The 23,929-nt window shown below is 41.7% G+C and overlaps 1 protein-coding gene across 3 annotated transcripts in view; it reads right to left on the bottom strand.

The window, feature by feature from the left end:
* SPATS2 (spermatogenesis associated serine rich 2) overlaps positions 1–23,208 on the bottom strand; it is a 39,222-nt gene extending 16,014 nt beyond the window's left edge. The window contains exons 1-5 of one of the 3 annotated variants that reach the window (XM_030554782.1): positions 23,140–23,208; positions 13,973–14,263; positions 1,474–1,553; positions 1,074–1,182; positions 10–59 (exon numbers count right to left, since the gene is read on the bottom strand). In XM_030554782.1, coding sequence (XP_030410642.1) covers positions 10–59; positions 1,074–1,182; positions 1,474–1,553; positions 13,973–13,997 — 264 coding nt within the window. In that variant the 5' untranslated portion in view covers positions 13,998–14,263; positions 23,140–23,208. Of the gene's footprint in view, positions 1–9; positions 60–1,073; positions 1,183–1,473; positions 1,554–10,617; positions 10,641–13,972; positions 14,264–23,139 lie in introns of those variants that run through there. The other 2 variants (XM_030554781.1, XM_030554783.1) reach the window with 2 other exon arrangements.
* Between the last annotated feature and the right edge of the window lie 721 nt (positions 23,209–23,929).

The following is a 23,929-nucleotide window of genomic DNA, read 5'->3' on the forward strand; positions in this document are numbered from 1 at the left end:
AAAGGTTACCTTTTTCTTGCCTGTTATTGTCCATTCTTTCAATACTTCACTGGCATTGCCTGAAATGAAACTTAAGATAAGCAATGGAGAATGCTTCACACTCTCTTACACCCGTGCCATGCAAAAACCAGAGAGTCTCCATATCTAGAGCAGCTGGAATGTGTCCTGCAGCAAATGATGTAAAGAAGTTAAGTTTCAATTCTCTTAGCTGATTAAATGAAAGGATCGGTTTCATTTTTGCTTTGGGAACATCCCACTGATTAGACTGACTCCTCCGATATAATGTTCTGTGCTGGCTGCTTCCAGGTAACAAACCCCCTATCGGCACTGCCATGTTAAAGATTTTAGCCATGTTGGAACTTGGACTAAACAGGATTCAGTCCAGGTCAGAGGATTTATACGGCTCTCCCCTCCAAGGACAATTTTATAAAGTTGTTCCAGGCATTAGGAGTAGCTGCACAACTCATATGTACTCTTAGTCAGAGGTAAAGCACCATGCTGTGAGTGAGGGTTAGTACAAGAAACAGACAAGAAGTGCAAAAAGACAGTTTCATTGGTGAACACCTCCTGTCCTACAAGGTAGGAACTTGGTCAGATGCAATATGCCACCGGCTCCTGATACATGAGCTGTGATCCACGTTTCAAAAGGGAGGACAGAACTACCTCAAGGTTGATGCAGACATTCCTTTTCTTGAGCACACGAGCAAGAAATACAATGGTTAGATACTTGGTATCTCCTGGATTCGGTATCTTTTGGTACAAAGTAACTGTCTTTTTCCTCTTAAAACCTAATGGGGCGGATTCTGAATAAAATTATGGGAAGGCCGAGAGGAACATCTTTGGATTGTCTTCCAGGAAAGCCAATCTGGGAAGAGTCCATACTTGGATGCTTTGCGAAGAAGATCTGAGAGAGTCCCCAGCCAAAGTATACATACTGTATAAAAACAGCACATGGCCCTTTCCTGAAAGCTGTACGGTGCCTGCTGAAAAGCCATGCTATTTCTAAACGAAACCCGCAATAAACATTGTCGCTAAAGCCCAGTTACCCAGATGACGAAACTAGAGATTGTTACCTTCCATAAAGGCCTGCACTGTTCTATCCACACAGTTGTCAAAGTGCTGTAGCACCAGGATGATTTCATTGTTGCTCCTGTTGGGAACCACCGCACGCACTGCACTGATCTGGAAGAGAGGAAGGAGGAGTCACATCTTTGCCACTTGCTTAACTTCTTTGTACCATCATTGTAACTGCGAAGCTTGCATCAAAGGGTATTATACTGTATGGAACATGGGATCACTTGGATACGGTTTTAATAGGCCAGGACAATGCATCTTGGAGAGCAAAACTGTCCAAACAAAAACTTTAGTCAGTGCATGTTTTCCCCATGCCTCAAGCAATAACTAAGAGATGCACTTTCACTAGCACTTCCACTGCCAAAGAAAACCTACAGAATTGCCCGTAGTAACACTTACCTTCTCCTTCATGTTTTCAAAGGTTCCTCCTTGGGCCATCACGGTGTTGGATTGCACATCAAAAATGAACCCTGTTGGCTCTGTAAAAACACGAAAGGCTGTGCTGTGAATGGTGGACATCAGAAAGAGACATTCAGAATAACCTAAGGCAACGGGTTAGCTCAGATGCTTGCCTTGCAGCGGAAAGCAGGAGACAGTTTTCTGAAGCTTCTGCTGAATGTGCAGCAGTGAAGAAAAAGGCGAACAGAATGTTAGGGACTACTAGGAAACAGATAGAAAATAAGACAGAAGATATCACAAGGCCACTATATAAATCCATGATATGACCACACCTGGAATACTGTTGTCCACTTCTGGTCACCCCATCTCAAAAAGGATATAGCAGAGCTGGAAGAGGTTCAGAAGAGGGCAGAGATGATCAAAGGTATGGAATGGCCTCTGTGTGAGGAGAGACTAAAAAGATTAGGGCTGGTCAGATAACAAAAGAGATGACTATGGCGGGATACCACAGAGGTCTGTAAAATCATGAATGGTGTGGAAAAAGTGAATAGGGAAGGGTTATTTACCCTCTTCCACAATACAAAAGCCAGGAGTCACCTGATTAAATTAAGAGGCAGCAGATTTCATACCAACCTTTTTTCATACAACGCACTATTAACCAGTGGAACGTGTTGCACGGAGATGTTGTAAAGGCCAAAAATATAACTGGGTTTAAAAGAGAACTGAGTAAGTTCATGAAGCACAGGTCCATCAGTGGCTGTTAGCCAAAATGAAGGCTGGAGAGGAAAAGGGGGTGGATCACTCCAACTGCCCTGTTCTGTACACTCCCTTAAAGCTCTGGTAGTGGCTTCGGTCAAAATACTGGGCTAGATGGACCATTAGTCTGATCCAGTATGATCACTCTTACTTTATCACCTGCAAAAATACAATATTAACTGGCTAATTCTATCATGCAATCAATGAGGATGAATAGCAGCATGGACTCAGACACATTATAGCCGAACCTCAGACTATGAGGCAATAGCAGATTGATCTGGCTAAGAATTGCCTGTGGACTGGCTATCATGAACAGTACATTTTCTTCATGCTATAAAGAACATCGACTTCCAACATCAGATAAGTTGGCACCTGTTCCCTGGTAACATTTTTATAACATGAATTTTGCTAAATAAACCTTTTTCAATGTCCAAAGCATCAAGCCTAAGATTGCTCCCTGCCTTGCTCTAGATAAAATAAAAATGATCTAACATGTTAAAAAAAAACCAAACTATGTCAGCTGGCAACATCTTTAACTAAACATATAGTGAATGACAGTTTGTATTACAGCCTTAACAAGTCACTGAAATTCTGATTCATTCTTCAGCTCCGGGCCAACTGAAATAAAGAAAAAAGCACTGCAGATCACAGCAGCAACCAGCAACTTTAACCACCAACAGGGTTGGTCTGACGCACTAAGTTAAGTTAATCCAAGCAGCCCAATGCATCTTTTGTATTTCTGTACTAATCTTAGGACAATGTGCTTTTATTGGGCTCAGTAATAAGGAACCACCAATAACCCAAGCACCTTGGCCTTTGCTCTACATTTAGCAATTTCACCTACCAGGAAATACAAACCGCAGACACTTCGATAAACATCCAATAGCTTCTGTTAAGTGCTACTATAACTTCCAATTAAACGCTTATTTTCTGCCCTCCATCAATCAATTATCCTGAAAACATTTCCACTTCTCCACCCTGTGCTGGAAACACTTGTCATCAGGACTCTCATGTCTTCTACCCTAGTGCGGACACTTCAAAGTGCAGACATAAAACAACTTTGCAGCTGTTGACTCCAGCTTGACAATGACCATGTAGGGCTGGCTACAAAGGAACTGATTTTAATGCCATTAAAGCACAGTCATCTCCACTAGATTTGGTTCCCACTAGCCAGTAAGGGTCACATGGATCTGCAAAACCTGCCATTTGTCATAGCACACACATCAGAGCTGATACAGACGAAAAGCCAACCGCATTCAACAAGAAGGATAGCGGATGAGCTGCTGCAGCAGTAGATATGTATCTTTCCATTTTGAATTCAAACACAGTTGTTTCTTGTCCAACATTCTCTGTACACACACCAGGAGCTATAAAAGCTGTGCAGTGATCCTCATTCATTTCAAACCACATTCCTGAGACTATGATCCGGCACAGCACAAAAGACATTGCCCCGTTTGGTGACATTCTGTAAGGATGTCTCTCACTACTCAACACTCCTTCTAATGCTCTCAAATATCTATTCAATATCACTGCTTACATGACCTGAAATGTTAGATAAACACTATGATATTTATGCAACTGACAGACCCTTTCAAACTAGACAGGTCTCTCCGGTGGAAAAAGAGAAGGCATGTTATCTACAACAGTAGTGTCTCAGTGTGCAAGCTTCCGAAAGATGACACAGAAAAGAAATCAAGTGCCAACAATTAAAGCAACAACCTGATAGCAAGTCAGACTCTTTCAGTTAGCACTGGTGAAGACAAACAGAATCTTCACGCTCTCTACATATGTGGAGCTCTAATATCTTCATCTAATGCCGCATTAACAAAGTTGACCATAGCACTGTGCTTGGAGCTACAGTCCATTAAAGACTCGCAAGGTAATGAAACCCCTGTTTATGTAACACGTATTTGTCTGTCTTCCTGACGTTGCCTCTGCACAGCAAGGGGAAGGGTACGTATACCCTGACCAGCAAAATGCAGGACTGGAGGGATAGCTGTGTGCGCCCTGTAACATTCAAATACTCTTCAAAAAGGTTTGTGGCCAACCACATGATTTCTACAGTTCTGTAGGGACAAAGCACAGAGAGTGACTTAGTAAGTAACCTCTTTTCCTCCCCCTCCTGAACTGCCTCATCCTGACTGCACTGCTGTGCTAAAGTATCTTATCCTGCAAAGATCAGGCAGTGTGTCTTGCCTGGGCAACAACGAAATATGAACTACAGTGAACTAAATAAGCAGCCTAGGCAGGAGTTTCTATACTAGTAAAAGACATGGGGGATGTATAGTTTACATCTTATGCTGTGTTTTAGTTGTTTGATGGTCCAACTCCTGTTATTCCTGATGGGAAGTATCCTCTGCAGCACACTAAATATATAGTGCTAGGCATTCAAAGGGTTATAATCAACAATAAATAATGCCTTCTTATAGGGTCAGAAAAGCTAGCGATGGAGACGCATACAATTTCCAATTCCTTATTGGCACACAGACCTGTATTGTCCAGTTTTAAAAGCCTTACTCAACATATCTGCTCCTAGTGCATATTGAAGCCATAGCTGCTCACCAGTTTTTATTTCCCATTAGCCCTGCAGAGACAATACAGCTCTGGGAGATTGAGTTGAGTTCTAGTCTGTCTTGTGCAACATCACTAGAAGTCAAATTCACAAGTGTAATGTCTTCAGTGACAAATCAGAACACACGAAGATTTTTAGATTCCACAGAGTTTGTGGCACCAGCAGCTAGAAAAATAATCTTTTAACTCGTAGGCTAAGATCATTAGCTCTGGATTCACTGAAGGAGAATAAAAACGAAATCTAACATTTTTACAATTCCTTTACTGACTATAATTCACTTTAAAGGATGCCTATTGTGAGAAAAATGCTAGTTTCTAGAATAATTTTAGCATGTAGAATGATCCAGCATCAACAACATAAGACTGAAAAAGAATTCTCTTAATTTCCAGAATCGTTGGAAGAGGCTATGAACAAGTTCAGATATTTCTTTAGCTTGTTACACAATTCTAGCCTTTCTATCCTCACAAACACACGGGACAAAAATGACACTTTCCTTAAAACAGCCTGTCTGGTCAAGACAGAAGTTACAAGACCATGATACAGTCAATGAAAAGATTTTCCTCGCAGAAAAGTACTTCTGGAATTCTGGGAACTGAAGTACTTCCACTGCTGGACTGTGACTACGTAGTAGCTAGATCATTTTACTTGATAGCTAATAGATGCTACATTAGATTACATCAAACGCGTTCTGAAAATGGAGACCTGGCTTGTCTACAAGGTAGAGTGGTGAACGTACTAGTCAAAATCTTCCTTCACATGGCCTGTCTAGTTACCACCTTGCCCTGCGGTAGATGATCATGTGCCATTACCTACTGCCTGTGTGGCACACTTCAACACTGGCATCAAGACTGCCTACGTTCCATTCTTATGAGAGTTCATTGAAAGCCCAGTTAGAAGTAGCATAAATTTTTCAGTTAGGCAGGCAAGAGGACAAAGCTCCCCTTGGTTTCTATTCCCTGCCTAACGACTAAAATCATGTTCCAGACAAATGGCAGATTCTTCTGCCTGTCCTAGTAAAGACCCAAGCAACTGACTGACTATGGGGAATTATGTAGCATAGATCCCTGAAATCCCACCCAATAAAACTTCAGCTAAACTGTGAAACATTTATAGTCACAATGGCTTTTCAGGTCAGTGGTAACTGCTCTTACTCTCTCTCTGGGATAACACATAAGATCTCTGCTAATATGAAATAAAAAGCTATTTAAAAATGGAATTTTACTGCAGGCTAAGAGCAGCTTGAATTTGCTCTAATTACAAGTTCTCTTCAGCTGTTCCTGGATCACAGCGATCATTAAAAGTCAATCGTGGATATTGCAGAGAAGGCCAAACCTGAATTATTGTTGAGCATTATCTTCCTAGGACAAGGTGAATTTGTCTCAATGGGATTAGGCTGATAAAAAAAATAGTATTACTTTACCATTGATCTTCTACCATGGCCAGGGGTCACTGAAAGACATGGAAGATCTATGCAGAAATTAACATCTCAAAATTCTTTGCAAAAAAATATGCTACATAAAACTATTCTCTAAGCCTTAAATACCAAAAGTTGTCATAGCTTCACTGGCACCAGGACTCAAGGCATCGTGCTTTAAGAATGCACAATGCAACAAGTCTATTTTTAAAAAGTAGATATATGTTATATTCCGCATTTATAGCTGTTTGTGAATTTTAGCAGAGTATCTTGCTGTTCTTCCAACCTTTGTAGAAGTACTGCTCCTGAAAGAGACTGGAGCCACAGATGTGAAGTGCCTTCCACAAAGTTACACAGAAAGTCGAAGGCAAAGTTGGGACTAGAACCCAGATCCCCTAACTGCCCATTGCTGCTCTAACCACGAGAGAAGGCACTGCGTTTCCCCTCCATCACCAATCATACAGCACCAGAATAAAAGTATAGAGCAACATTATAAACATTCATGCTTTACCAAGACTGAGTATACATCAGGTTTACAAGTGTAGCTTCACCACAGCATTTCAGGTCGTGGAGAAGGCAAGTTAAAGTCTCCTGCATGGTTTTTGCTCTGAAATGGCAACTTGTATCTTTCTTCGTGGTCCCTGGTGAGGAACGTCTTTTTCATGCACACATCTATTCACACACAAATGAAAACACTAAGATAGGATTTTAAAAGGCAGGTTGGTTAATAAACCTGTATCTTAAACTCCTCCTCCTGCCCCAAATCACTTGTGTACAGCCTGCTCAGATAAAGAAATCCAGGCTTGAGACCTCAATCTGTTTCTATGGAAGTTATTTTTAACAGCACAAGGGCCCTGTTATGATCTCATTGTATTGTCAGCCAGGGGAAAAAAGTGGCAGTTGCACGCAAGGAGGCTGTCTAGACAAAAATATCACTTATTTTCCTCAAACAACATTTTAAATACATCTCCAAGTAGGATACAGCCTCTATAAAGTCAGAAATAAGAAATATTGTATTTGAAGGTTGTCAGCTCATCAAATTTTAATTAAAAACTCTTATTGACAGTCTTATACTGTCTACTACTGTGAAACTCCGCGTGTTGTGATTCAAAGACTTCCTTCACAGGTGAGCAGATTAAACCTGCCAGCTACAGGATCCTCGAGTTGACACCTGTGAGATGAGAATGGAATCCTCTTCTTGAGGAATACACTGAGCTTTTCATTCGGCAGTAGGCTGCATTTCCAGTGTACGGACACACATTCATGTGGAGGTGGAGGGTTGGAACAGATCAGCACTAAAAAAATTAATATTTTAAAAGGTTTCACGTTCTCCCCAATAATCTAGCTACGAGGAAACAGGGTAGAGAATATCTGCACACTAATTAGTGCTGCTAGAGTGCCTACAATGTTAGCCATTGCAGACAGCCAAGACCTACCCAAATATGTGAAGATGGCATTTCAACTCTAAAGCCAGATGTTTCAAACTTGACAGTTTAGTCCCAAGGTAAAACTCCCATAAGACATAGGGAAAGTTGATGGTATGAATACAGTGCCCTTAAGAGCACAGTGCTTCCTTTCCAGGAAACCTAAGAAATAAACCATAATTTAACCAGCAGAATTTTCACTTCACCCCATGTAGATCCCACCTACAGTTGGAAAATGACAGCAAATTAAATTACAACTGCACATTTCCAGCTACTTTTCTAAAGACAATGCGGTTAATACTCCAGTACACAGAGTGTTATGGTATAAAAATATCCAGCAACTTCTTATTCCACCATTCCCCTCTGTGCAGCATCTCTTCATGTCAAATCTGTTGACTTTACTTACAAGCCAAGTTTTACTCTTATCAATGACAGAGGAGCATGTTGGAAACTTTTATCCCTTGTGTATTATCAACAAAGCTACCAGCAAAGTTCTGGGCTGCAGAATCTACTGCCTATGTCAGGGGCAGAAAAAACTCGGCTGAATTATTCTGATCACAAGTTCAAATTCACAGAATGGGCAGTTTAAAAAGTGGTCTTGATTTATAAATTGAAAAATATTGCTAATGAAGGTCACCAAGAGAAAATTAATAGGAGTCCTCCATAATTTGATTGTCAATTTCCTGCATAAACTTTGAACTCTTTCTAGAGTGCTGCAGCTTTATTGACACGTCTGCCTTTGGCTCTCATACCAAGCAAGAGCCTCTGTTTCGCTCTACTCCCAACCCGACGGGAACCAGCGAGGTGATGTGCCTTAGTGGGGGCTGGCTGGAAAATGAAGGTGAAGGAAAGAGCTTGGCAATACAAATAATGATGCTATTATTTCAGGCAGCAATGAATCAGCACAACCACCAAACTACCCAAAATATTTACTCAGACAGTTAGCACCAAGAAGGCCTTTCCTTTGAATCTCTAAGCAGTTCCATAGGGAATAAGTTAGTCACAAGTTTAAATGAAACATACGGTATAACCCAGATACAGTCCTATATCTGGACACAAGAAACTACATTTCAAACAGAGATTCTAGGACTGCACTGGGGTGCAGTGGTTTCTTTGCAGTAGATATCTTTCAATAAAAAGTTATAATTAATACAGCATTATGCAAAAGATACAAAGTGAATATATGCCAATACTTTGCATGCAAACTTTCAAAAGATTTTAAAAATATCCTTCCGAATAGTTCAGAGGAAAATTCTACTCTCTGGTGCTTCAGTGAGCAAACAGATGGACCCATGATTTGGTTTCAAAACTGCTACGTTATTAAAAATAGTTACAGCTCCTCTTACAAATCTTTCAATAGTTCTCGTTGAGGTTTTGTTATAAAGCAGAGGTGGCTTTTTTGAGGGAAAAGATGCATCAAAATACCCAAGAATAAAGATATTCCCTCACTAGCCAGGTTTTTTGATTTTTAAACAAAGCAGTTAAAATCGCTGTTGACTAAGTTAAGGCTATAAAACAAAACAAAGATCTGATTGAAAATTCAGTCCAGGTTCAAACATCTCTATTGACTCTGACCCTGTAGCCCTGCTTGCTGTCCACATGTATGTTCCTCATTCCTTTACTCTTCTGTAGACACTTGGTGTGTCCCCAGTACTCTTCTGTAGGCTTTCCACATGACTGACCACCTGCTACAAACCCAGCCGGGGCTCCTCATGTAGGCAACTGAAGCAGGCTTCCCGCACTCAGTAAGAGACCTGCAGGTCCCCACAATTAAAGTTTCTCACAGATAACTGCTTTCCCTGCCCCTTTCCAATACTCCCTGCCCCTTTCCAATACTCCCTATCTAGCTAGGTTAATTCCCCTCTGCTATCTCCAGATAAATTTTTCTCTTCAAGTTTGTTCATCAGTTTAATCGTGTGGCGTGTTGCTAGCAGTGAAATTTAGTAATCAAATCATTCATGACACAGTATTTCAGCCCCTGACTATCATTCTGATACAGCATTTTAAAGTTATCCAAGATTATCCTATGCAGTAATCTTCCCCAAGAACGCTAACCTCTCTCAGAGTCCTTCTATAGACAAATCCTGACTTAAGGACCAGATCCTTCTGGCAGAAGGCCATTTCAGTGTAGAAGCTCCCATGAAAATCCTTGGAGAACAAGAACTCCTTTCTTCAGGTAAAAAGCTTTCATTGTGAAATCCAGTCACATTAAAGTGTTCATTGATAAAATGATTCCACAGCAGCAGACAAGTCAGTTCAAACTAAATACTTAGAAAACTGACAGGATGTTTCAAAGAGGTAAATCTGTCAAAAGGGCGTCAGTGCCTTAGGAGCCTACATCTGATTTTCACTTGAGCCTAAATTACACTGAAAGTTACTGGCACTTTGTCTCTTCAGTGCCTAAGGCACTTTTAAAGATGAGCATTAAGCACTTTAAAGCGCTACTCACGTTCTTAAACATTTTCATAACAATATTTTGAAATTCTATTGTTCAAGTAATTGGAGTTATAACAACCCTCTCTCCAAAACAGTAGTTTGCAAAAGGTTTGGGAAATATTAGCAGTAAAACCAAAATTCCTTGACCAATTTCCTTCAACTGTTCAGAAAATGTACTAAGATTCAAATCACAAGGATTTATTTTAAAGAAAGTCTGAAGAGCATCCACAAGGCTTACAATCGAAATCTTATTACAGCCTTAACTATAAAACTGCTACCAATCCATCCACCAAAGTCTGAATAATAATTAACAATTATCTCGGCAGTATATCTTCTACAATAAAGAGGACAGGCATAAGATAGATATGAGAACAAGGAAAGCAAGGTCTAGAGAGAAAAGGAATAAAGGAGGAAGTTTATTTCCACCAAGGACAGTTATTATTTGGAATAAAGCTACTTAAATAATTACAATGAGGAGTCAAAGTATGTAAGCAAAAAAGACTACAGCTAATTCAAAAGAAGAAATGGACCTAACCACATACCTGTTATTCTAAATGATCCAATATGTGTATATGGAATATCTCTTCACGCCAAATAGCTCCAGCAGTGCCCAAGGCAATATCCATTTGCTAGAGGTAACTGTTACACTTTGGAACACAGGATGTGAGAATATCAAGTGTGGACAGCTGGGTGTGAAACTAAACCAGACGGCTATTTGCATATTTCCGTGGTCTGTGAAAGAAATGGACTGTGTACCTTTTGTGGCTATTATAGATGCTACATGTTATGCAAAAGCCATATTAAATGTAAGCAACAAAACCCTATTTTAGTGTCATTTGCAAAGGCAGATACAACTGGCAGGTCAAAAAGTACACGTGTAGAATGTAAAGCTACTTCATTCAGTTCATGGCAAACCTAGGCATAGTTAGATGCTAAATTAAGTATTATGTGACTGTTGTGCCCAAGAAGGTTGCCTAACATACCAGAAAGTCTTTTATCTGGACTTGGTAAGGAAGCAGGATGGTGGTGGGGGGTCACAGTATGATACTGTTCATAAATATTCATTTGAGATACGAGGAGCAAAAAAACCCATAACGTACATAAAAGAGATTTTCTTAAAGAAAGGTTTAATAGGTAACAGTAGTCCCAATGAAATCAAAATTAAGTACCTGCATAAGTGTTTGTAGGATCAGGGCTTTAATTAAAAAACAAATATCAGTTTCAACCATCATGATAAAACTAGTAATTATTTTCTTTGTCCAGGATAAATTAGGTACTCAATTTTGCCAAGTTTTTTGTTTGTTTAAGATTACTGTTTTGCCTGAACTGCCAAATTAATAGGAAAACCAGGTAGGTTTATATAAATTTCAGAGACAGAATAAAAGCTTCATTTCCCTGAGTAAAAATTATTTGGCACTATTACTTTGCAATAAGACACTCCAATGATGAACAGCAGGAGTTCACTCTTACATAAATTGTCGAAATGGTATAAAAATCCATTAAAATATAAAAAACAAAACACACCAGCTCATCACCAACTGATTTTAATATCTTCATAAATTAGTGCTGACTCTACCATGCGCCTGTTAGTCATCTATTTCTCCACTGACCTTTGTTCTCTGGGATACAAACAAATCCTGTTACAGAAATACAAAACTATACCATTGCAGAATGGCAAGTGGGGTAATCAATGCAAATGAGATGTCACTCACTAGTATATACCATGCAGTTGTGGTATCTATTTCCAGACATTACAGCAGAGCCTACTAATGCGACCGTAATTAATGCAGTATTAGCATTTAAAACACCCTGGAAAAATCATGTACTCTAGAAATAACATTTAGGCCTAGGTCAGAAATTGTCAGATTTTTTCATAGGTGAGGGAGAGTCCAGTCAGGATGGGAAACACTGCTGTAGGATAAAGCTTGGTACGTGCGCCAGAATCTCAAAGACCAAACCATAACCTTTGAGGGCCACAGCCAGGGAGCAAGTCTTTCATGTACAGTTGGCTACTCAACAGTGGTGAAATGTCCATGTTTAGCGTACTTTTGGATCCCATGTCAAAGACATCGTATTTAAATGGTCTCTGGTTTGAATCCAGATCAGGGAAGTGGTGACCACAAGGCGGCCTCACACACCATCTGGCATCTGCTCAATGTCTATAAAACAGCTAAGTGGTTTCAAAATGGTTCCTAGTGGGAAGGTGCCCACAGCCACAATCACAACTGGTGCCCTTGTTTAAAAGTTTCAGCGGATGACCGAATCCACGTAGAATTATAAATAGTAGGCTCATGAAAAACCCCACACACTTAGGACATCCAGCCTAGTCCCTGAACTTTGGCATGGAAACCAAACTGCTTTCCCACTCCCAGAAGTGATCCCTAGGCCAAGGGGAAAGTGTGTCTTACAAAGGCAGTATGAGGAAACTTGCATGGTCATTGCCATTTCTTTGGAGAAAGGACATCAGTTTATCCTGTCATCAACCCAGAACCTTTCGTTAGCTCTAACATGGACAAAAACTTGTGTCTAGAATTTGGTCTAAACACTTATACAAGAAGCTGCAAAAAAAAAAAAAAAAAAAAAAAAAAAAAAAAAAAAGCAGAAATACTGGAAGGCTCATTCATCTTAAAAAAAATGTATATATATACATACACACACACACATACACACACATATATAAAGACCTCTGTCCAAATAGCTTTACTTGTAACCCTAAGACCCTGTTCTTGCAATGCTTCGTGCGCAGATGGCCCCTGCAATTGCACGGAACTCCATTTCCTTTACGCAGACACAGAGGTTTGTCTGTGTGCGTCCCACTGCAGAATCAGGGCCTAAAATTGTTACAACTGAAACAGATCAGAGACAAAGTTATGTTCCTCTAGGATTTCAGCTTGTTTACTTTGCGCATTTGACAACATGCTGTAGCTAGTCAGTCCCACCGTTTCCCTGTTGTCTTTCACAGAGCAAGAAAAGAGAAAGATTTCAAAAAATAGGCAGCAATTTTAAAGACAAAAACCGTCAGGATGGCTTGGAGGCAGGTGTGGTACCTGAGATGAATTTTAATTTTTTTTTTTAAAAGCACTAGATTCCAACTTGACAGTATCCCTTTAACTCTGAGATGTTATTATGCATACATAGTCATTCTTCACAAGTATTTTAATGGCACACAGAGCATGTGACAAAGACACTGTCATGCCACTTCTGAAAGGAAGCAAACTTGGTCATCACTTCTGGAGTGAAAGAATGATCATACAAAATGCTAATAACCAGAGAATGCCCATAGCTTCATCCAGTCCAATGTGTGCTATGGACATCTATTCAAACTCAAAAAGAACAAGAGTCCTTGTGGCACCTTAGAGACTAACAAATTTATTTCAGCATGAGCTTTCGTGGGCTACAGTTCACTTCATAGCCCATGAAAGCTTATGCTGAAATAAATGTGTTAGTCTCTAAGGTGCCACAAGTCCTCCTGTTCTTTTTGCGGATACAGACTAACACGGCTGCTACTCTGAAACCTATTCAAACTCACACATGCAACAGCAAAACAGTGTCCCCACAGGAGATTATTTTGGTTCTAGCAGATCACAACTATCAACCCCAATTCTCTGATCTTATTTCCATACAGGCTGATTGCAAATACGGTGCAATATTCACACTGCAGTGGAATTGCCTGGAATCAGATGCTATCTGGATGAACAACTGAAGTGCTAACAGAAGCAAGACAAAAACATGAATTATACAAGCTGACAAGTTCTGTTATCAGATTTGGAAGGGACAGGGAGAGCAATTGTCCTCCAAAGTTGTCAAAGTTTTTACAAACTGATCGCTTCAGAACCAATAACCATATTAACTGATGCATGATCCAGACAAGAAAGCGTCATTCACAAGTAACCTTACCTTTCTGATTTTGTTTCTTAGACATCCCCGCGTATTTGTTTCTTTGGGCAATTAATTACGTGAGGGGAAAAAATAGTCCTCTCCCTTGAATAATGTGGCTGACAGCTGCAATTCACACGTCGTCTTGTATCAGACAGGAAATGGCAAATATCTGGTATGGACAGCAAATGGGAGCTAGAGTAGTCAGAAATTCTGCTGACTGAACAGCAAAACAGTCTAGGCTCCTTCCTCCCAACACCAACTTTTCAGGATGCCTGAAGGTAGCAGCTCACATTGTCCTTTTCACAGATTCTGGAAGTAAAAAACAACAAAAAAACAAGAAAGGAATTAAGTTAGAAAACTCCTGCTGTATTAGCCATGTCTGTAGAGGAACTCTCATAGGCTACTGGGCTCTTCTGGGTAATGCTTTTTAAAAATAAGATTTATGTTGCTTAAAGGTCACTGTAAAACTACCGGTAAAAAAAAAAAAAAAAATCTAAATACAAAGCAGCGAGGTCTCTAAAGACTTTGCCCTGCGTTTCAGCAATCTTGCACTTCTGGAATTCAGAGTCAGTGTAGCCTTTACATGACAATTTTATTGACACACAAAAGCATTACGGCCAATTTATGACCCATTATAAAAACAGCTGTCTAAACTGATAGTAGCGTGGAGATTACATTTCTGTATGCAGGGTTCATTATGCAAGGGACTAAGAGCCCGAATTCCTATATTAGACAATAAAATTTAGCAGAACTTTCATTCAGGAATCTCTCTTCATATTAAGTAGTGTTAGCACGTTCAGTTTGAGCAGGGCACAGCATTACTTTGCTCTGATTTTTCTCTAACCACACCCATAGTTTCTGTTACTTTTTTTCAGCAAAGAACGTGACAGCAATTGACTAAAGCAGGAATAGTTCTCGCTCCGCATTGCATTGTTTTAAATTTCAAGAACTGAAGGGGTCAGTTATGTTACTGTTCTTGCTCCCATTAATTAGTGCAGGAGCCTTGACAGCAGTCACCACAGTCAGGTGTGACAGGTGAAACAAAGAACAAGGTACTCCCTTCCCCCCTCAAAAAAAAAAAAAAAAAAAGACTAATAAGGAATTCTCTGCTACTGTAAATTGGCACAGCTCTGCGGAGCCAGCTGGCCTGCGAAAACCTGACAGCCACATTCAGAAGGAAATGTAAAAACTCAATGAAGAGCTGATAGTAAACCACTGCTCAGGCATGTGTGCTAAAGACATTCCTGGGATATGGTTTACACATCTATGGAAAAAAATGAGGTGTCCTTGTGGCACCTTAGAGACTAACAAATGTATTTTGGCATAAGCTTTTGTGGGCTAGAACCCACTTCATCAAAGCCCAAGGAAGCTTATGCCCAAATACATTTGTTAGTCTCTAAGGTGCCACAAGGACTCCTAGGTTTTTTTTTGCTGATACAGACTAACATGGCTACCACTGAAACCTGTCACCACATCTAGGGAACGCCAAAACACTAACGTAATACAAGAAACTAGTAACACTGGCCAACTGAACGTTAGCAGATTCCTACTACACAGGTGCTTACACAAATGTATTTGATTTATAAATGAAGTATTTGCTATAACTAAACTTTCCAAGCTAAACTATACAAGTGTTCAAAACACTTTTTACTTCTAGTCACAGAATTCAAACACACTCTTTACAATCATGAGACATACGCTCTAAGATACAGAGGAAGCTGCTAGAATACAATCAAGGCTCAGTGTATTTTGAAAGCTGCATGCTTAAGAGAGCCCTTTTACCTGTCAGCAAAGCTCTTGAAAGGAAGAAACACAAACTCCTGTCTTGCTGCCTTCGGCTCTTGGAATTAAATAACGCAATTGGTTAGGTTCTGCTGCCTTGAGGCACACCCATCCATTAAATTTGGAGTGTGTCAAATGAAATTCAGAAAATAAAATGAGATCCTCACAAAAGCCAGGAAATTTAGTGAAGGACTAAATCTTCAATATTTGGATAGAACAAGGAAACCAGCTGAACTTTTTCCTACTGCCAGGAGCTTTAGAAAATCATTGCTTGAAGAAACACTCTCAGTGCTCAAACAGCTGTGCTCTGCATCATACCAGTATGTGTAAGTTTCATTTCCCCATCCTCCTGCCTGCTCCCTGGCTGTGAGCAGGCAGTAAGTACACTGTAAATGACACAAGGAACCTGCTGTTGGAAATGCTAGAACTGAATTGCTGTAGATTAAGATAATTCCTGTTCAGGAGAAGGAATGTGGTATATATACACACTTGTGATCACAGAACTAGGACCCAGAATTTGTGTAGGATCTTTCAGGAACATAGCGATAATGTAAGGTCAAATGCAACATTTACTTTCAGAAAACAAAACAGCTTCTGCAATTCAGAGTAGTCTGTGAAAATACCCAGGCAATTTTAAATATAGAAGCAACATTTTTTCTATAACACTTGACCAGAGGCAAATTAGGGGTTTGTGGGGCCCTGAGCCAAAGCAAATGGGAGCCCCCACATCCTGATCTGGCTCCCCAGCGCTCCGCTGAGCAGGCGGAGTGCATATGGGCACCCATTTTTCCAGGGGCCCACGCTCTATTGGCTCAGCGTTTAATCCGCCACTGCACCTGACGGTCCCTTTAAGTGAATCTCCTTGCTTTATGGGATTGTCTAAACCTTGATTTACTTTTTTTTAAAACAGTATTTTTGACTGTGGATTTTCTATATATGCAAATTCTTGGACAGTAAATAGCTAGAGAGATGCCTCAGACAAAATATGGCAGCAATACATTTAAATAGCCTAATGTATTATATATTGCTCTTCTCCAATGCCTTTTATCTGAGGATCTCAAAGCACTTTGCAAAAGGTAAGCCTCTCCAACTGTGAGGTAAATTATGTCTTCATTTCAAAGAGAAAAATAATTGCAGTAATTAAGTCTTGGAAAAAACAAAGGCATTTACCAGCAATTATAAGTTATTCTTTACCAAGCCTGACAATATCATATAAGTGATACTCTAGTAATGGATCAAAGGAATATAGCCATCGATAAATCTGATAAGCATCAAATGGCTGGCCATTATATTCTTGAGGATGGAATCAATAGTACATTATCAAATGAAACTGCCAGGGTGGAAACATAACTTGGATAATAGGAAGCAACTTCAGCTTATGTTAATATTCAGTTTCATAAAATTGTGCAACATTCACAACCAGATGCCTTGTAAATAACTGACCAGCAGGGAAATTGCAACATGGTTGTTAGATGAAAGGCTTGGATAAATCACTTTTGTTTTTAAAAACAAAGTGGAAGCATCTCTTTAAATTCCAAGACCGGTAAAATAACCAAAGGGTAGTATAAGTTAAAAAAAAATTGCAAAGGACAGTGTATTTAGTCAGAAAAGATATCCCAACATCTAACACATTAGGTATGGTATAGTTCAATAAATCTGTATAAAAACAAATATTAACCTTTAAAAACAGTAAGAAAATTTAAAAAATGAATTAATATCTGATTTGTTGGATTTTAAATAACTTCATTATTAAATTTAAATCCACAGACTATGTAGGACCTATAAAGGAAAAACTACAATGATTTGTGCTTCTTTTTCTGGCTCTGGAGCAATTAAGCCGTTCCCAGAGCTGTGCAGTCACTCAGCTGATTACATAACACAGGATGTGAAAAAGAAATTAGGGTTTCTAAAGTAGCTTGAAATTTACAAGTAAAAAAAACCACATCCTTTGGGATATATTTTCAATTTTCTTTATGCCTTTATTGTAGGAAGTATCAACTTTAAAATATACTCATCCATAGTCTCTCAAGAATACTATGATAATAGTCTAGGACTGATAGTCAGTATTTTAACGCACTAGCTATCTAATATCAGAGGCGTAGCTGTGTTAGTCTGGATCTGTAAAAAGCGAGAGTGTCCTGTGGCACCTTATAGACTAACAGAAGTACTGGAGCATAAGCTTTCATTGGTGAATATCCACCTAGTCTATAAGGTGCCACGGGACTCTTTGTAGCTATCTGATGTTTGCTGGAAGAAAAAGCATCTACCTGCTGAAAGCTTTCTATGGGTTATCTATTAAATAAGCTACAAAAGCTGCTGCTGCTGCTGCTGCTATCCTGAAGCCTAAAGAATAAGTCTGCTACTTAGAAGGATTTTTGCCATTTTCATGCTGGGATTTCAAGCAAGTAGTGGGGTTTTTTTCTCTTGAACTTAAACAACATAATTTGTGCTATACAGTAGCATCTGGCTAATTGGCTGTTGAGTAAAGTAGTCCCTTATCAAGCTATTTTAATCTTGTTGATCGAGCACACAGAAGTTTCTGTGATTCTACACACAATAGGATTTCACTAGGATAAATCTTTCCATTTGTAATTTATCATCATTCACAAAAAGAAGCTATTTCCAAGATACCAGGATGACTACCATCAGCAGAGGCCTCAAAACACAAAGATGTTTATCCAAAATATTATGCACCCTGCCTTTGTAACACATACACATGGACACAGGATTAAAGATCAGTTAAGTCCCATGTACTAGAAGTGCCCACAAATTAACCTAGGAATCCAAAGTATCGTATTTTGTCTTACCACAAACAATACTTAGAGCTGTAACAGGTTTCATATACCTGCTAGGGGTAAGAACAGCGAGAATAATTAAGAATACTTTAAAAAACCTTTAAAGTTTTCTTTTTTGTTGTGTCCCTGCAAAAAAACCCTGCCTCCCAGCTGAGAGCATTCACTTTATTTGTCAGCCTGCACTGGATCTCCAACACTTCCTCTTTAAGCGAAAGCCAAAAGAGCCATAGAATTCCAACCGCCAGCATCATGAAAGCTTGACACAGGCCTCCGTCATTCCTCTTCAAAGACTTTTAGCTTTTCCGCTCCAGAAGAGATTTAAACCTGGTTCACAGGCTAGTGAGCCCAGATGGCCCCCATCACACACTAAACTTTACGTGCTCAATGTTTTAATAGCAGGTTAGCTTTAGTATCTCCTGACAGAAGAGGGAACAGAATATGCCCAGGAGTACTGGAACAATTTGTATAGTGGAGGTTCTGAGAGCCACTGAACTAAGCTGTCAACCCTACATATGATGGAAACCACTTCAAGCCAGGGGTGCGGCAGTGCCCCCAGTTTCAGCACCCACGAATATGCCAGACAGCAGCAAAAGCTATTAGAAAAGCATGACAGGAACTGATTTTTGAATCTATACAATCAGATTCCAGAAGTTTATCAAAGAAAAAAGGCACATTTAATACACAGTGCTATTAACAACTTGAGATGAAGAGGAAGGGAGAGGTAGAGGGGAATTTTTATGCTCTCTGGCCACCTTGGTTTTCTGAGCACAGTGTCTGAAAGTGTCTCCAATACCAATGGCCCATGGGGAATCTCTGTTGCATAAAGCAACTTTTTTCCCCTGCCCCAGACTAATCCTTTAATGTTTCTAGAAGAGGAAAGCAAAATCATTTCGTAAAAAACAATCTTTTCCTACTATCCCATTCAAACTTTTATTCAGGATTTTTCCAATTTGAACATATCTTGCTCTAACCAGTTCATTATTCTGTACAAGAATGAACTGAATATTTAAACAGAGATGTCACTGTCTATAGTCTCCTTAAATCCACACCTATATTGTTCTTTCCATTAAAGCATTATGACAAGCACAAGCTAAGCATTACATATTCTAGAACATACATACCTCTTACAATCTAGTTTTATATGGTCTTACACCTTAGAGAAGTGAAAATGCAAACACTGCTCAGAACACACTGATTATTTGTTGCACAAACACACAACATATGTGCACATGCAGATGCAGTATACAAAGGTAAAAAGCAAAAGACAACCATTCAACTTTTCCACAAATTTCAGATCACCACACCACCAACCAGCAGACTGCATGAGTTAATGCCAGGTTATACCGTGTTTTACACAACTGTATAGTGAATGGATACCATTCAATGCAGGATTGTTCTTATAAGACTTTCAATATTTAAAAAAAAATGCTGTAGTCCAGCGACTAGTCACGGAACTGGAAGCAAGAACTCCCAAATTCCAGTCCCAGCGCTACCACTAATGTGCTGTGTGGCCTTGGGAAAGTCACTTCACTTCCATGTGCCTACTGTAATGCGGGGACAATTCACATCTGTTGCAAAGTGTTTGTATTGGTGTAAAGTGCTGAGTATTACTCTGGTCTTCAACTATTTCGTTCCAAGCTCTTTGGTCCTGAGGGAGGCATGTGTGCCACACAGACAGTGTAATTAGGCCCTGTACAGAAAGAGACCCTCATGCTCTAGCAGCCATTCTGGATGGGCCTGCATCCAGCCCAGCTTGGCCACATGAGAGGAGACAAAGACATTGCATATTCATGTGGGAAGAGGAGACAAGAATAGATAAGGAGGAGTTGAGTAAAGGGAGCAGAGACTAGCAGAAGTCCATGTCTTCAGATCCCTGGTAGAAAATGTAGAGGGAAAGAACGAGATAGAGATTCTTGTCCTGATGGTATTTCAGTGTCCTTACAACCAGCTGTGAAGCTTTAAGGCATACTCTGGACTGCATCTGTGTGCATACTCTATCAGGTGTTCCAGGCCATGTCTAAATGCATTGCCACCACCGTTACTTTATCAAAATTCTTACTTCCCTATTGCAAATATTTCTTTACTCTTCACTCTAGAAAACCTTCTATTAGAGATTTCAAAGCACTTTGCAAACATTAAATAAATTTCAAGACTGTCCCCCAAGAAGTAATAATGGATATGAGCTGTTTGCTCTTTAGATGCAGCTTGCTCAAATAGATACACACGAGTTTCTCTCTTGTGTTTGTTGTTAAACCACCATGATTACTTTCAAATAGCTTTCTGGGTCTGAAAGACACAAAAATAAGATTTTTGCTCGACACTGATCTATAGAAGGATTTTTTTTTTTAAATGAGCTGGTGTCTTTTTGGCTAGTCTTTCAACATAATCTGTAAAAAAAATTCCTTTTAAAAGTTCAGATAGCATCAGAAGAAAAGAAAGTCATGGAAGACATGCAAAAAGAACTTACTGGAAGTCTCAGAAAATGTATGCTGTTAAATCTCCTGCCTTAACTGAAGGGGCAAAGGTGTTGAATCTTTAAGATCTCCTAAATTACATAGGGGTTAACAAGGAACAAACAATGAATTTTAAGAAGTCCCACTTAAAGTTCCTTTCTCTCAGTTGCTCAGCTTTCACTCTTCTGGCTCTTGTGATGTCAGTTTGAGTGGTCCAAGTCTATCAAAGAGTCATCCAATAGATAGATATTTTAAACTTAAAAACAAGCAGATTTAAAAAAACCTCACACCTTCTTTGTATTAATAAAAAGTTTATAAAAAACATGCATCTATCCTCACTCTTTGTAGGCCACCATTTCCTTTGTCTTGAATCTAATTAGCCTCTTTTGCTTACGGACTATAGTGCAGTTATTCAGCAAAATCATAAAATAATTGAAAGATACGTGAAAAGTATCTACAATTCAATACACAAATCAACTCTCCCTCAAAAACAGAAGTACATGCTGGCAAACCCTTAACTACAGTGGCTCCAGCAACCACCACTACCGCTGTACATTTGTGATGCAGGACAAATTAGCTGATAGATATGTATTACTTCTGTATGGATTGTGTCAAATGCTTTCCATCAAAATTTAATTTTTGTCTAAACAAAAATTTTAGTGGAAAGTATGATTTCCTTGAAAAAAATATTTGTATTGGAAAAGAGTTTTCTGACTAAACAATTTTTCATCAGAAAACTGAAAACTTCATTTTTTCAGCTGTAAATTTAGACAAAACCAAAACATTTTGATTTTGTTGAATTTTTCTACCAAAACCACAACATTTTAAAGCCAGTGCTAAAAGTTACTAAACCAACCTGTTAAGCATTCCCCCCCAACACACACAGCCACCCAACAGATTCTTTATTACATGTTACATGTTAAACGTTTGAATAGTCACGGAAACCATGCCAAAACCCTGCAGATTCTGAGCACCATCCTGCCTATCACAGTGTTACCTGCCTTTCATCGGACATATTCCTGCTGCCTCATTCCCAGTCATCATTTGTTACTTGCAGGATAGTAATGCCTGCAGCCCCCGGGGGGGGGGGGGGAGATCAGGACCCCATTGAAGAGGTTGTTGTATAAACATAAGACCCTCAAAGAGTTTACAGGCTGGGATGTAACAAGTGGGTGTAATATACAGACACAGGGAGAGGGGCAGGATGGTGAGGGCAGCAGGACACTTGGCTGTGTGTGTGCCCCTGTGCAGCACAAATTAGGAGTCCTTCGCCCTGACACAGCTGACACCAGTGACCTTAGTCTCCCCTTTTATGTTCTCCAGCCTGCTGTTGTACATCTCCCTCATCACCCCCGTTCAGCCGTTCGCCCCAACTCCTCGCTGTGTCACTCTCCATGTCCCCCCTCGCTGCTCTATCAGAGACCGCCCCAGACCAGCCCCGGCACCGCTCCACCTGCTCCCCCCATCGCCCCCTCCCTTCACCCCCCACCCCCTCAGGTCTCTGCCCCCGCAGCTCCCCAACCCCCTGGGCCCACCAGCCCCCTCCCTTCCCAGAGCCCCCCACAGCTGTTACCCCTTATTGCCCCCGCCCCCGCACCGCTCAGCCTGCTCCCCCCATCGCCCCCTCCCTTCACCCCCCACTCCCTCAGGTCTCTGCCCCCGCAGCTCCCCAACCCCCTCCCTTCCCAGAGCCCCCCACAGCTGTTACCCCTTATTGCCCCCGCCCCTGCACCGCTCAGCCTGCTCCCCCCATCGCCCCTCCCTTCACCCCCCCACCCCCTGAGCTCTCTGCCCCCTGGGCCCACCAGCCCCCTCCCTTCCCAGAGCCCCCCACAGGCGTTACCCCTTATTGCCCCCGCCCCCGCACCACTCAGCCTGCTCCCCCCATCGCCCCCCTCCCTTCACCCCCCACCCCCTCAGGTCTCTGCCCCCTGGGCCCACCAGCCCCCTCCCTTCCCAGAGCCCCCCACAGGCGTTACCCCTTATTGCCCCCGCCCCCGCACCGCTCAGCCTGCTCCCCCCATCGCCCCTCCCTTCACCCCCCACCCCCTCAGGTCTCTGCCCCCTGGGCCCACCAGCCCCCTCCCTTCCCAGAGCCCCCCACAGGCGTTACCCCTTATTGCCCCCGCCCCGCTCTTCCTCCCCCCGCACTCACCGCCTCCGCCCCGCCGCCCCGTGCCCGAGGCTGGGGCTGGGGCGGGCCCTGGCCGCGCGCGCAGGGAGCCAGACGCCGCCGCGACACCCCCCTCACCGTCTCCTCAGGCCGCCGCTGCCAGGCACCGGGGAAGGGGGGCGGGGCCAGGGCCCGCTCCGACCCCGGCAAGCGCCTTCGAGCCTAACCAACCAACGGGAAAAGGGCTCGGGAGCCACCCAGCCAATGGCGAGCGCTAGAGACGCAAAACCAGCGCGCGGACAGCGAGGCCAACCAATGGCGGTACGGGACACTGAGCGCCGCAAGCCAATAAGGAGCGGCGAGGGGCCGATCCAAGTGCCACTGGCCAATAGGACAAGGAGAGGCTCCCTCGCCAGACCGCCTGCGCGCTGTAGCCAATGGGCGAGCAGAGCGCTCAAGCCAATACGGGTAGCGAGGACGCCCCAGGATAGGGGCGTGGCTAAAGACTGTCGAGGACCAATCCAACAGCGTCCAGGAGATACCTAGCTCCACCCCCTTTTCTCGCCGGCTAACGCCGAGGGGCGGGGCGGAGCGAGCCGAGCTCAGCCGGAAATTGCCGAAGCCGCCACCGCGGCTGATCTGGCGGAAAGAGCCGAGCTGGTTCCGGAAAGTGCCGAAGCTGGGAGCTGGCCTCAGCACTGATGTGCCAAGGGCTGGAACCTTGTGGGGAGCCCGGGGGTGGGGGGGCGGCTGCAGGGGACTCAAGGGTCACTGGTCCAGGGGCTCTGGGGTCATTGGTCCAAGGGACTCAGGAGTCAGTACTCCGGGTGCC

This window comes from Gopherus evgoodei, chromosome 3 (assembly GCF_007399415.2).
Source record: "Gopherus evgoodei ecotype Sinaloan lineage chromosome 3, rGopEvg1_v1.p, whole genome shotgun sequence".
In the NCBI taxonomy this organism is placed as follows: Eukaryota; Metazoa; Chordata; order Testudines; family Testudinidae; genus Gopherus; species Gopherus evgoodei.